This window comes from Cucurbita moschata, unplaced genomic scaffold (genome assembly GCF_002738365.1).
Source record: "Cucurbita moschata cultivar Rifu unplaced genomic scaffold, Cmos_1.0 Cmo_Scf00020, whole genome shotgun sequence".
NCBI classification, from domain to species: Eukaryota; Viridiplantae; Streptophyta; class Magnoliopsida; order Cucurbitales; family Cucurbitaceae; genus Cucurbita; species Cucurbita moschata.
The window spans coordinates 2,380,800-2,394,066 of NW_019268536.1; the positions used below are offsets into that span (position 1 = coordinate 2,380,800).

The following is a 13,267-nucleotide window of genomic DNA, read 5'->3' on the forward strand; positions in this document are numbered from 1 at the left end:
AAATATGGTGCACAAATTTTTGTTGAAGTTTTTGATGCTATCTAATTATACTGTGACTCTAATTAGGACTAATTTGTAAATTTTTTTGAGATTTGGAGCACCGAGTGAGCAGGAATCGGAGCAAGGGATTGCTAACATATGTTAGATGCGTACACTAGGTACACTAGGATATTGATCATCATCATGCATGACATGACACTCAGGGGTCTGCTGGCCTCTAGATGTCACTACGAATAGTTAGCACGACTATGATGGGTCTAGGAGGTGCGAACCGCCTGGAGATCCACGCTCACACGTGTGGGTCGTGTCTAGGGAAGTACTATACATCAAATTTTGTTCAGACGGGAGACCACCTTTATGATTGTTTTAACGATAGGTCCCTAGATCATGAGTTGCATGTGCTTGCATTCCCTGACCCCAACCGTGGGATCACTTATTGAGCATTTCTTAAAATATTCAAGCGGTGTGCTATTTCTATTTCACGTAAATGCAAGACATCCCTATACGGCTGATGGCAACATTGCAAGAAGAGACTATGACACGTGCATAAGATAATAGTATTTTATTTTCTTAAACTTGGGATAGTATGGGGCGTTTTTACTTTTAGTGTTTTATTAGTTTATTTATTATTTCTTTACGTTGTTTTAAGATGTCTTCGAACATGTAAATCTAGGACAATGTTTTAAGAGGAAGTTTTAAACGTTTAACTCCGTGTAAGAATATAGATGATGATGACAATAATGACTTTAGATTAATAAAAATCTAGAGTCGTTTACATAACTATAATAGGAACACATAATTAAACATACAAACATCCAAGGTCAATTTATGCATAATTTTTTTTATAATTGTAGCAACTAACATGCATTGGCATTTCTTTTATTTCACATTCTGAAACATTATTTTTAGAAGCATATTTATTTTTATATAAAACATCACCTAAAGAAATGCTTCTTTTAGTTAATCTTCGGCCAACTTTTGCATATGCCTTTGGGATGGTAATTTGACATGAGTGGCCACTCCAATGGCTTCAAGAAACCTAATGACATACCAACCAGGGTCATATTGCCACCATTCAATGCCCAACCTAGCTGAGTACTCGAAAGCATGGTGGTTATTGTGCCAACCTTCTCCAAATACAAGAAGACTTATCCACCTATGAATTAAAATAAAAAAAAATAAAAAAATAAATAATAATAATAATGTAGATCATTTTTTGTTTAGAAAAAATAAGATATGAATTATTGAAAATAAAAACATTAAATTTAGAAATTTAAATTAATGGAGACCATTTTTTTTTTTTTAATTTCGAGAAGGTAAAAATAAATAAATTCACTGTTTTTAAATTTTATTAAAAAAGTACAAAGACTATAAAAATTTGAATGTACTAACAAGTTTCAAAATACACCAACTAAAATGATATTTTAATTAAAAAAAATGAACCAATATTGTAGTATTATTGTTTTTATTCATTGAATCATTACAAGACTACACAGTTTATTGATAATTATTAGATAGATGATCACATTTTTATTTCAACAATAAAAAAAATGATGGAACAAGGTATTAATTTAAATATGTTTTACATTAAAAGTTATGTAAAGTCATGTAAATAGGTAAGTTGGTAAAATAAATTAGCAATTTTGATAGGGATCATAAGATATTAATCATTTTTTTTTTAAAGTCACTCGTTCAATCTTCGATTCTCGTCGTAGTTAAACTAAAAAAAAAATTATAATAATGAACAAAGAAATGAGACAGTAAATTGAATTGGTAAACAATAACAATGATACATACCAGTTGTTTCTCGATAAATCATTTGTTTTCCATTGTTGCTTTCCCCATATATGACATACTGAATTCACCATGAATGTTCCGTGTAAAAATATTACGCTTCTCACACACTATCATGCAAAAGGAAGAATTTGTCACATTTTGTAGGTCATCTAATAATAACTAATATCTACTTTATTTATTTTTTTAAAAAGGTTGAAAATCATCTCATATTTATCATATGTAACCAAGGAATTAAGCAAATGACAATGGATGTAAGTTCTTTTACCATTCCCCAAATGAAGTAAGGAAAGCCTCCAATACCATAGAGTATGAGTGCAAGAGCAATTGGATGAAGAAAATATGTTTTGTGAATAAACCTATAGAAAGTTTGGTTCTCCAAATCACAAGCATTATCCCATTTTCGATGCCTTCCAAGCATTTCACTTAAGCTTCCATCCCCCTTGTAAAGAAGCCAAATAATATGGCTAGACCAAAATCCTTTTATCGGACTGTGTGGATCTTTTTCCGTATCAACAAATTGATGATGATATCTATGCGTGCTCACCCAATTGATTGGATCACCCTAAAATTATATGAAACATTAAAAGACAACACATATCTTGATATGGTGTAACAGCAAAAGAATGGAGTGTGTCAAATGTCAAACCTGAAATGCATGAACTCCACAGTAAGCAAACAAGTATTCCAACCATTTGGGAATTTTGAAACTTTTGTGTGAAAGATTCCGATGATACGAAATAGTGATGCCAAAGAGACCTATGATAATATATAACGTAAAAGAAATCGAAATTGCACTCCAATTAATTTGAAATGGTGCAAAAATGCAAAGAAAATGCAAAAAGAAAAACGTGAACGCCACTTTTTTGTCAATCTTGGTCCATTTTTTCTTCCCAAATGACATTGGAGGCTTCACAATACTCTTTGGTTCTTTTGATGCATCCATTAGAGTGGGGCTGCTCTAGTTGAGGGGGCTTCACCACCACCTCTTGCACATGTATTTATAGTGCAGACTTAAACACCACCTTTTGCACATGTATTTATAGTGCAACTTTTAAGTCTGAATGTAAAAACTTAAGGCTCTTCCAACTAAATGTATAGCCTATTTAAGTGCAATACACCTGCTTCAAAATCGTCCAATATTATCTTTCATTACCAAAAAATAGATAAATGCATACACATATGGTAATATTATTATTATTATTATTGTTATTATTATTAATAAGCATAATAATCACTATGTATTATACATTATTACCACTGTTATTATTACTGACCTTAACTCAGGATCTATTAGCGAGTTTTCGTAAAATTTGGACATTTCAATAGGCAGAAATATATGTTAGGGAGGGTATGCTTCGTCTCGATAAGTAGTCACATGAATTTGATGCAAGGAATACTTATAGGGATCACTAGGATGTACTAATGTGTGAGCATATTTTACGTTAGGTGATTAGAATATGCATGGTTAACACTTAAATGGGAAAATCAAAATAAGAATACGATGCATGTTATGAAAAATTACGAAAATACCCTTAGTTTGGAATTAAGAGATGCATGTTGTTTTTCATGCTTTCGGCTGAGCTATGAAGGAAATATGCTTGTTAGAACTCAAGTAAGACAATTTAGTTGAGTAAGTTAGGCATGTTATGAATAATTATCAAAATGCCGCCTAAATCGAGATTTTAAGACCTGTCTATATGCTTTTTGTTCCGATACAGTGGAGGTAGGGACGTGCTTGAAAACTATGCTGCCATAGAGGGTGCTTTTTGTTCCGATACAGTGGAGGTAGGGACGTGCTTGAAAACTATGCTGCCATAGAGGGTGTCTACCCTATTTGTAGTTTGTGGGTTGTCATTGTTATTCATCTGTACCCTACTCTTGTTCCCTTTTGTAAATAACTTGAAACAACACCTAATTTTTAATGTTTAGCTAGGAATGTGCTTGCTTTAGTTGAGAAGGCTTCGCAACTTTTTGCACATGTTTATAGGGCAACTTTTAGGTCATAATGTAATAATTTAAGGCTCTTCTAACTATATGTATAAGTTATTTAAGTGCAATATACCTGCTACAAAATCGTCAAATATGATCGTACATATTTGTATATATTAATAATAGTAGTATTATTAATAACAGTTATTATACATTTAAAATAATTGTTTTCACGTTTTTTTTAAAATCAACTATTTCATATTCTTTCACATAGCTTTAGTTTTGGCGTTAGTGTTTAGAAGCATAAATTGGAGTTTTGAGACTCGCGTTCCTTATCTGTAATGTGATGTAATACTCGAAGACTAATTGGAAGTGAATTATATAAACAATATAATTTGTATCATAAAATATTAGATATTTACATCAATAACTTAACTTAATTGAATTCCTCATCAAAATTAAATTATGAAAATTATACTGTAGCTCACATTTTCCATTTGTATTTGCAAAAACCAAAAATTAGAAGAAAAAAAATTAATAATTACAATTTTAAAAAGTTGTCTAAATTTAGATGGAGAAAGTAAGAAGTTGGACCCAATATAAAATGGAGATTCCTAAGTATACAGAGTCACAACCACCACTCTGTTTCATCTCAGTTTGGCAATTTGGAGCCAACCAGAAAATTCATATTCTAACGGCTCGAGTTCGATTTCTCGTCTAAACCGACTTTGTTTTGATACATTCATATAATCTTTCCTATAATTCTAGACTCTTTGAGGCCGTTTCTGACATTTATGGAGGTCAGTATGGCTATCCAATTCAAATTATTTTGAGTTAAGTTTATATTATTTTATGCAATTAGATGAGTTGTCCACCGAGTGGAATTATATTTCAATGAGCAATTTTAAGCTAGCAATAACGGTTTAGGTCAATCAAGTCAGTGGTTATAGTTTGTTTCGTTGGATGACTTATATGTTTTATGAATGACATGTGCCTATCACTCTTACACATATCATGTTTTATTATTGCTTAACAGGTGTTATATTATGTTAATGCTACTATATTAGTTAGGTCAGTATAGTTGCATTTTCATTTTATTTTTAGCCTTTAAATTAAATTTCACTATTCTATTGGTATTTACTTTTTATTCGAAATGAATTTGTGAAGGTTTAAATCCATGACATCCTTTCCGTGTAAATATTAATAAATGAATGTTCACACATTTTTGGCATGTGATTGTAGCGGTGATTTTGTTTTAGTGTTTTAGTGGTAAAAATTGGGTCATTAGTATTAGAGTTTTTCTATTTCCTTTTGTAATTGTATTTAATCTTGATGTTGCTTGTTTATTTTTATTTTGATTTAAATTTTATCAACTTTCATCTTATATTTTATTTTTATTTGATTTCGTCTTTGTCTCTTTAGTCACGGTTTGAGATTCGCAGACTAAAAAATTGGGTCATGACAAATTGGTTTTACAAAAGTCAAATTTTAAGTTAGGTAGACTTTTAACTAGGATAGAGAGTCGTACACCTCAGAGAATCAGATCAACAACACGCCTCACCTTGACCACGTATGTAGTGTTACACTACTTAGTAGTTTATAATATGTTGTAAGACCTCTAACAATTTGATGTTTGTATTGGATTACGTGGTACTTATGATTACGTGTTAGAGCGTTAAATAGTGAACGTTTACTCTTTATGTCGATGTTGGATTTGAGTTATAGAGTTTCGATGTTGGATCTGAGTTATAGAGTTTCAATACGATGATGAGGTCGAAAGGGGTCACGTGATAGCACAGTAGCCTTAGGAACGAGTAAATGTTGACGATGCAACTTCGTAAATTGGTCTTGGAAGAGATCAGAGACTACGTGGGTAGATGGTTTAGCATGAACAACTTCTATTTAGTGCAGAAACGGGTCAAGGTCGACGTCGCCACGTTGTAAACTAGTCTTGACAAGGGACTAGGGACTACATGGGTAGATGATCAATTAGGAATCAATTGGAACTTCGTATAGACCAAAGAAAAGTCGTGGGAATCTACTAGGAGAAGGAAGCAATGAGATACTACAAATAGGTTGCTTACTAAATATAACTTTATACTCACCCCGTTCTCTCTTTCTTTTTCAAGTATCGGTCGAGGTGGGGAGGTGTTCGGGAGCTGCACTGCCACGGAGGGGTGTCGTTTCAAAGCGTCAGTCTATTTTCACATTTAGAGTCTTTTGTATTTTGTTTTATATTTGTATTTCTTATTCAACATCGTCTTAAATTTGAATTTAATCTTTTATTAAATTTTGGCGTTGTTGACTTCTTTTTCTTATTTTAAATTTTAAGGGAATTTTTTTATTCTACTCTTCTTTCTTTTATTGTTGTTTGTTCTAGTTTTCGTCTTTTTGATCAAGGTCCGAGTTTTGAAGCCTTGAAAATTGGGGCACGATAATAACACACTACGGGAGCTAATCTAGATAAATGCAGTCTAGATAAATACAGATACTTACACAAGGATCATCTACACCCAAATAGCCCCTACTTAACTCTATGAGTTTTAGTACTCGAACCAGCTATGTGATAAAAAGAAATAAAGAAAGAAAAGGAAAAGAGAGAAAGAAAATGGGGGTTTGGGGTTATTGAGGGAGAGTTGAAATCCACTTCAAACGGCTGGTTGAAGTAAGTACTTCAAGAATCAAAGAAGAAGAACCAAAGGTAAGCATTTTATGCTCTTGATTTTGCGTTTCCTCTTTTCTTGGAATTAAATTCTGAATTTTTAATATGTTGATATTGGAGGAATTTTGCACCAGCTTTATGAAGGAAGCCTTTGTTGATTCAGGTTGGAATTAAATTCTGAATTTTTAGTTTTTGACCCTCTTTAGAACTCTATTGTGACTAACTAAAAATTATGAGAAAAATATCTTAGTAATGACCCATTAAAAGTCTACAAGTTTCGTCAAGAAACTTAGATAATTTGAGTTGTGTAGAGAAAGTTATGAAAATTCAAATAAAATAGAAAAAAAACTAGTTTGCAAAGAAAATTGCGTAACTCCCGAGTGAGGAATACGAGGTCCATCGGATCTGGATACGGATCAGATAGACACTTGCAACCCAGTTTTCAATGCAGGCCAGTAACCTGAATCCTCCACGAATCAAACCCGCTAACACACGACCCATCCTCTCATTTGGCCCAGACACCTACAACAGCCTCGGCCTGACAACAATGTACACGGCCCAAAACCACGCTCAACGTCGCGACTCGCACACCCGTGAAAATCGACCCAAAGTCCGTGCCTCGACCCGACTTGTGACCTGTATGCGCGTCAACTCCCCTTACTGTCACGTGTCTCGTCTGCAGTCACCGACTTCTTCGGCTCGACTTTGTGGGACTCCTAGGCTAAAAAACAATGTATTCGGCTCGGGTTGATATTTTTGACATCTCTCCATGTTTTTTACCCTCCCAATAGGAAACACCTCAACAATACTTGGGAACAATTTGAGGGACAAAATTCTAGTGTAGAGTTTAGGAAAAACGTTTGCTAAAGTCATCCATGTAAGTGGTCTTACTATCGGCTCGATCGAAAGACTTGCCTTATGTATGATGACACATGCCCAGTGCCCCTTGAACGTGTCATTTATGCTAATATAATATGATATGATGATGATGTGAGCTAGTATGATGTAATGTTATATTATGATGACGTTATATTATGATGGTACTATATGATGATATGATGATGATGGTAATATGATGATGTTATATGATATGATGACATGATGACATGATGATGATGATGATGATGATGATGATGATGAAGATAGGATGACGATGATGCACGATAACATGATGATATTTTATGTTAAGATGATGTGCATGTACGAAATGTCATGATGTATTATGATGAAGAGCTTTCTAAGACACAATCCTAAATGATGTTAATGATGATGAATGTACGAAGGTCAATGTATGCATGTTTGAAGTAATATGTGAATGATGTATAGGGTTGTGTCATAAAGAATGATTTAACATGAAAATTATAGTGACCTCATACATATTGTGTGTTCATTTACATCAGGTTACCTCCTTATTTATGATGATGAGTACGAAAGTGTATGCTATGATGATGATGATCATCATCATGTCTTGCATGATATTCGAGAGTTTGTTGACCTCCGGTTCGGCTATAGAGAACTAGCCTGACTATGATGGGCCTGCGGGAGTGTTAACCGTCTAGATAATCATGCTCATACTTGTGGGTCATGTGTAGGGAAGTACTACACATCCAATTTTGTCCAGACTGGAAGTCAACTCTATGATGATTTTAACGATAGGTTCTCAATCATGAGTTGCATGTGTTTGCATTCCGTGACCCCAATAGTAGGATCACTTATGAGTATTTCTTAAAATATTCAAGTTGTGTGATATTTCTATTTTTTTTTTAAATGAAGGCAAGGCACCCCTGTACAGCTGACGTGTAGAATAGTCGTATTTCAATTCTTAGACCTTAGATTAGTATAGGGCATTTTCAATTTTAATATTTACATTGTTTTATTTAATATTTCGTTTATGTTGCTTAAGACTTTTTTGAAACATGTAGGTCCATGACGCTGTTTTACGAAGAAGTTTTAAACATTTATTTTTGTATAACAGATGATGTTATGATGACAGTAACGATTTTAAATGGATAGAAATGTAGTACATTTGAAACCATTTTTTAAGAAGCATAATTATTTTCAGGTAAAACATAACTCAAAAGAGAGGCTCCTTTAGTTAATGTTTGGCCAACTTCTGCATAAGGCTTTGAGATGGCAATTTGACATAAGTGGCCACTCCAATGGCTTCAAGAAACCTAATAACATACCAACCAGGGTCATACTGCCACCATTCAATGCCCAACCTTGCTGAGTACTCAAAAGCATGATGATTATTGTGCCAACCTTCTCCAAATACAAGAAAACTTATCCACCTGTGAATGAAAAAAAAAATGAAAAAAAAAATTATAAATAGAAAAATATTATTTTACTAATATTATAATTCTATTGTTCACATATTATATTTTAGCAAATGTCATATACTTTTAATAAATTGCTAAATTTAATGTCTTGAATAATAATAATAAATTTCATGCAAAGTTCGGTGTAAAAATGTATTGATATTTTATAGAAGAAAGAATAATGGAGATCATTTTTTGTTTAGAAAAATAAAATATGAACTATTTTTAAGATTTATTGAAAATACAATACATTAAATTTAGAAATTTGAATTAATGGAGGCCATTTTTGTTTAATTTTGAGAAGGTAAAAAAAATAAATTCACTGTTTTTAAAATTTATTTAAAAAGTACAAAGACTAAATTATAATAATATAGAAATTTGAATGTATGAACAAGTCTCAAAATACACTCAAATGATATTTTAATAAATAAAAAAAATCAATATTGTAGTATTATTGTTTTTATTCATTGAATCACATTTTTATTTCAACAATAAAAAATGGAACAAGGTATTAATTTAGATATGTTTTAGGTTAAAAGTTATATAAATAGGTAAGTTGGTAAAAAAAATATTAGTAATTTTGATACGAACAATAATTTTGTAGATAAAATATTAATCACTATTTTTAAAAGATAATGGTTCAATCTTCGATTCCTATCGTAGTTGAACTTAAAAAAAAATGTTATAATGATGAACAAAAAAATCATACAATAAATTGAATTGGTAAACCATAACAATGATACTTACCAATTGTTTCTCGATAAGTCATTTGTTTTCCATTGTTGCTTTCCCCACATATGACATACTGAATTCACCATGAATGTTCCGTGTAAAAGCACTACAGTTCTCACGCACTATCATACAAAAGGAATAATTTGTATTTAATGATAACTATATCAACTTTATTTATTTTTTAAAAAGGTTAAAAATCATCTCATATTTATCATATGTAACAAGGAATTAAGCAAATGACCATGGAGGTAAGTTTTTTTTTACCATTCCCCAAATGAAGCAAGGAAAGCCTCCCACGCCATAGAGTATGAGTGCAAGAGCAATTGGATGAAGAAAATATGTTTTGTGAATAAATCTATAGAAAGTTTGGTTCTCCAAATCACAAGCATTATCCAATTTTCGATGCTTTCCAAGCATTTCACTTAAGCGTCCATCGCTCTTGTGAATAAGCCAAATAATATGGCTAGACCAAAATCCTTTTATCGGACTATGTGGGTCTTTTTCGGTATCAACAAATTGATGATGATATCTATGCGTGCTCACCCAATTGATTGGATCACCCTGAAATTATGTGAAGCATTAAAAGGAAACACAAGATTTCTTGATATGCTTTAGAGTTAACTTGTAATAGCAAAAGAATAAGCTGTGTCAAATGTCAAACCTGAAATGCATGAACTCCACAATAAGCAAACGAGTATTCAAGCCATTTGGGAATTTTAAAACTTTTATGTGAAAGATTTCGATGATACGAAATAGTGATGCCAAAAAGACCTGTGATAATATATAACGTAAAAGAAATCGAAAATGCACTCCAATTGATTTGAAATGGCGCAAAAATGCAAAGAAAAACGTAAACGCCACTTTTTTGTCGATCTTGGTCCATTTTTTCTTCCCAAATGACATTGAAGGCTTCATAATTCTCTTTGGCTCTGTTGATGCATCCATTAGAGTGGGATTGGTTTAGGTGAGGAGGCTTCACCACCCCTTGCATATGCATTTATAGTGCAATTTTTAAGTCCCAATGTAAAAATTTAAGGCTCTTCTAACTAAATGTTTAGCTTGTAAGTGCAATATAATGTTGATTAGGAGAAGATTGATAGATAACTATAGTAGTAGTTACAACAATACTATTAATAACACTAATAATTATAATTTATTACATTTAAAAGAATTGTTTTCACTTTTTTTAAAACAACTATAGAGTAAGCTATGATGTTAATATCCCTTTCCAAATTGGAGTTTCTAAAATTGCTCCCTTTATTTATAATGTGATGTACTATTTTAAGACTAATTGAAAGTGTATTATATAAGCAATATAGTTTGTTTTAGAAAAAAATAATATAGAAATTTACATCATTAATTGTACTTAATATATACAAATTATAATTAAACAATCGTTTAAACTTCATCATGAAACATGAACTTCATCTTAAAACACTGTCATGGACTTACGTGTTCGAAAACGTTTTTAAAACAACAAAACGAAACACTAAATGAAATAAATAAGCATCAAAATTAAAAACACCCTATGTTAATGTAACTCTAAGAAAATTAATACAACTACCCTATGCACTGTCATTGTCTCGAATTCTGATGTTGTCGTCTGCCTTGTTGGAGTTGCAAGAGTGTCTCGCCTTTACTTGAAATAAAAGTAGCATATGTCTTGAGTATACATTGAGGTTAGATGCAAACACATGCAATCATGAGTGAGACCTATGATATCAGACTATATTCCTTAGGCGGCTATCCTAAACAGGTTAATTGGATGTGTATTACTGTTCTACACACGGTCCACACATGGGAATATGGATCCACCAGTCGGTTAGCACACCTCCTGAGCTCATGTCAGGCAAACATTCTCTGGTAGTTGTTGATGCCGAACACCTGTCTAAGAATAGCGATCATCGCAACATTATAATAAATATAATGATCATTTTCCTACCTCGTAGTGTAACATTGTAAATGAAGAAGGGGTATCTCCCGATGCATGAAGTCACAACATTTTTTAATTTTATCATGTATAACATCCCCTCTAGCGTTTTTTATTTTATATCATATCATTTTATCATAACTTTACATGCCTAAATCGGGATTGTGCGTCATCCCGAAATATCTTATTGCATGTCATTCATATCATACATCTTATCAAGTCACAAATGTCATATCATAAGCATATCTTGTCTCCCAGCATATCATGTCATACCATGCACGTATCATATCATTCACATATCATATAATAACACGTGTCATAACATTTACATAACATATCATAGTAATATCATTTCATACCTCTTATCAAGTCACAAATGTCATATCATAAGCATATCTTGTCTCCCAGCATATCATGTCATACCATGCACGTATCATATCTGTAACGATCCTAAATTTCCACATACTCAGAGTCGCTACTAATGTCTCATGCTCATCTATAATGCGGAAATATAACTCTTACATGAACATAGTTGATAACGTAAACTTCAAAAAAACGTTTAAAACAACTTCTTCTCTGGAAAACACAGCCATGGTTTTACGTGTTTAAATATGAAATACTGAAATTTAGAGAAAACAAAAACAAATACAAAATAATTTAAAACAATGAAATGCAAAACAACCTATTCTAACTTAAGACTAGAAATTTAAATATGAATCTACCCTATGCACGTGCCACAGTCTCTGCTCGCGATGCCGCCGTCCTCCGTAAAAGTGCGCCTTGCCTTTACCTGAAAAATGATGTGGCACACGCCTGAGTATTTCAAAGAATACTCAGTAAGTGGCCCAGCTATAGGGGCCATGCAAATGCAAACACATGCAATCATGATTTAGGGACCTATCTCTAATCATCTTAGGGTTGGTCTCCAGTCTCGGACAAATTGGATGTGTAGTACTTCCCTACACATGACTCACACGTGCGAGTGTGAGTCCCCAGGGCGCTCGCACACCCCCTGGACCCTCTGGTCAAGCTAATCTGTAGCGACGTTCGGAGGTCAGCGGAACCCCATAGTGTCATGCGCCTCATGAACACCCTCATCTGTGTGCTTTCGCACCTGTGCGCATTCGCGCTCATCATAAGGTGCGCATCCGCACTCATCATCTCTAGGGGAAGTAGCCCTATGCTTATGAACATACAAAATGCATGAGGTCCCTCTAAATCCATCGTAATGTCTCTTCTGACACAACCCTCTAGTCTCATCTCTTTGTTACTCTAGGTAACGCATACTCGTGGATATTTATATTAATATCATTTTCATGCTCTTAGGGTTGTGTCCTGCGTCGATCTAACGACATGATGCAATATGGCACTCATCATCATCTAGCATGCTCAATATGGAAAACATCATCATATTAAGGTAAAAATCATGCAATCATCATGCTCATCAATGCCACAACGTGTGTCAAACATATCAAGCGTCACTCAACAAAATATGTATATACCGCACATATCATCAAGCATCATAGTCCACATATCATCATAACTCATACAATTATTTAGCCTATCCTATAGTAAGGCCACTTACATGGTTGGCCTTGGCCGAAGTACTCCCTAAATAGCTAAACGTAAGCTCCCGTTCTGTGAGAGCTGCTTCCTACGTCGCTGAGGTTTGTTTCCTATCACACCGTTCACCACTTTCCGTTAGTATTTCACAATTAATTTACCTATAATTTAACAAATGTGAAATACGGCTCTAAAACGGCCTCGGATAACTTAATCGGGGCCGAAAACAGATCTGGAAGGGTCGAAACAGTGGAAACCGGGCTGAAAACAGGTGAGCCGAGTCGAACAGCCGCTGGAGCCACCGGAGCGTCACCGGAGGGAGCCGAGCCGTTTGCG

General features: G+C 33.5%; 1 protein-coding gene and 1 pseudogene across 1 annotated transcript; both read right to left on the reverse strand.

Moving 5' to 3' along the window:
- Positions 1-960: 960 nt before the first annotated feature.
- Positions 961-2,740, reverse strand: LOC111458011 (palmitoyl-monogalactosyldiacylglycerol delta-7 desaturase, chloroplastic-like). Its single transcript, XM_023100490.1, has 4 exons — positions 2,444-2,740; positions 2,063-2,359; positions 1,798-1,904; positions 961-1,156 (listed from the first exon to the last, which is right to left on the reverse strand). Exons 1-4 carry the CDS (start codon positions 2,738-2,740, stop codon positions 961-963), a joined length of 897 nt encoding a protein of 298 aa, XP_022956258.1.
- Positions 2,741-8,460: 5,720 nt separating this feature from the next.
- On the reverse strand, positions 8,461-10,401 carry LOC111457795 (annotated as a pseudogene).
- Between the last annotated feature and the right edge of the window lie 2,866 nt (positions 10,402-13,267).

Bases quoted from the DNA above. Each gene is read 5' to 3' on its own strand.
- LOC111458011 (XM_023100490.1), bottom strand. From the start codon at position 2,740: ATGGATGCATCAAAAGAACCAAAGAGTATTGTGAAGCCTCCAATGTCA. The intron at 2,360-2,443 runs GTTTGACATTTG...ATATAATTTTAG, and splicing joins GTGGAGTTCATGCATTTCAG to GGTGATCCAATCAATTGGGT. The intron at 1,905-2,062 runs GTAAAAGAACTT...TTTGCATGATAG, and splicing joins CTTACTTCATTTGGGGAATG to TGTGTGAGAAGCGTAATATT.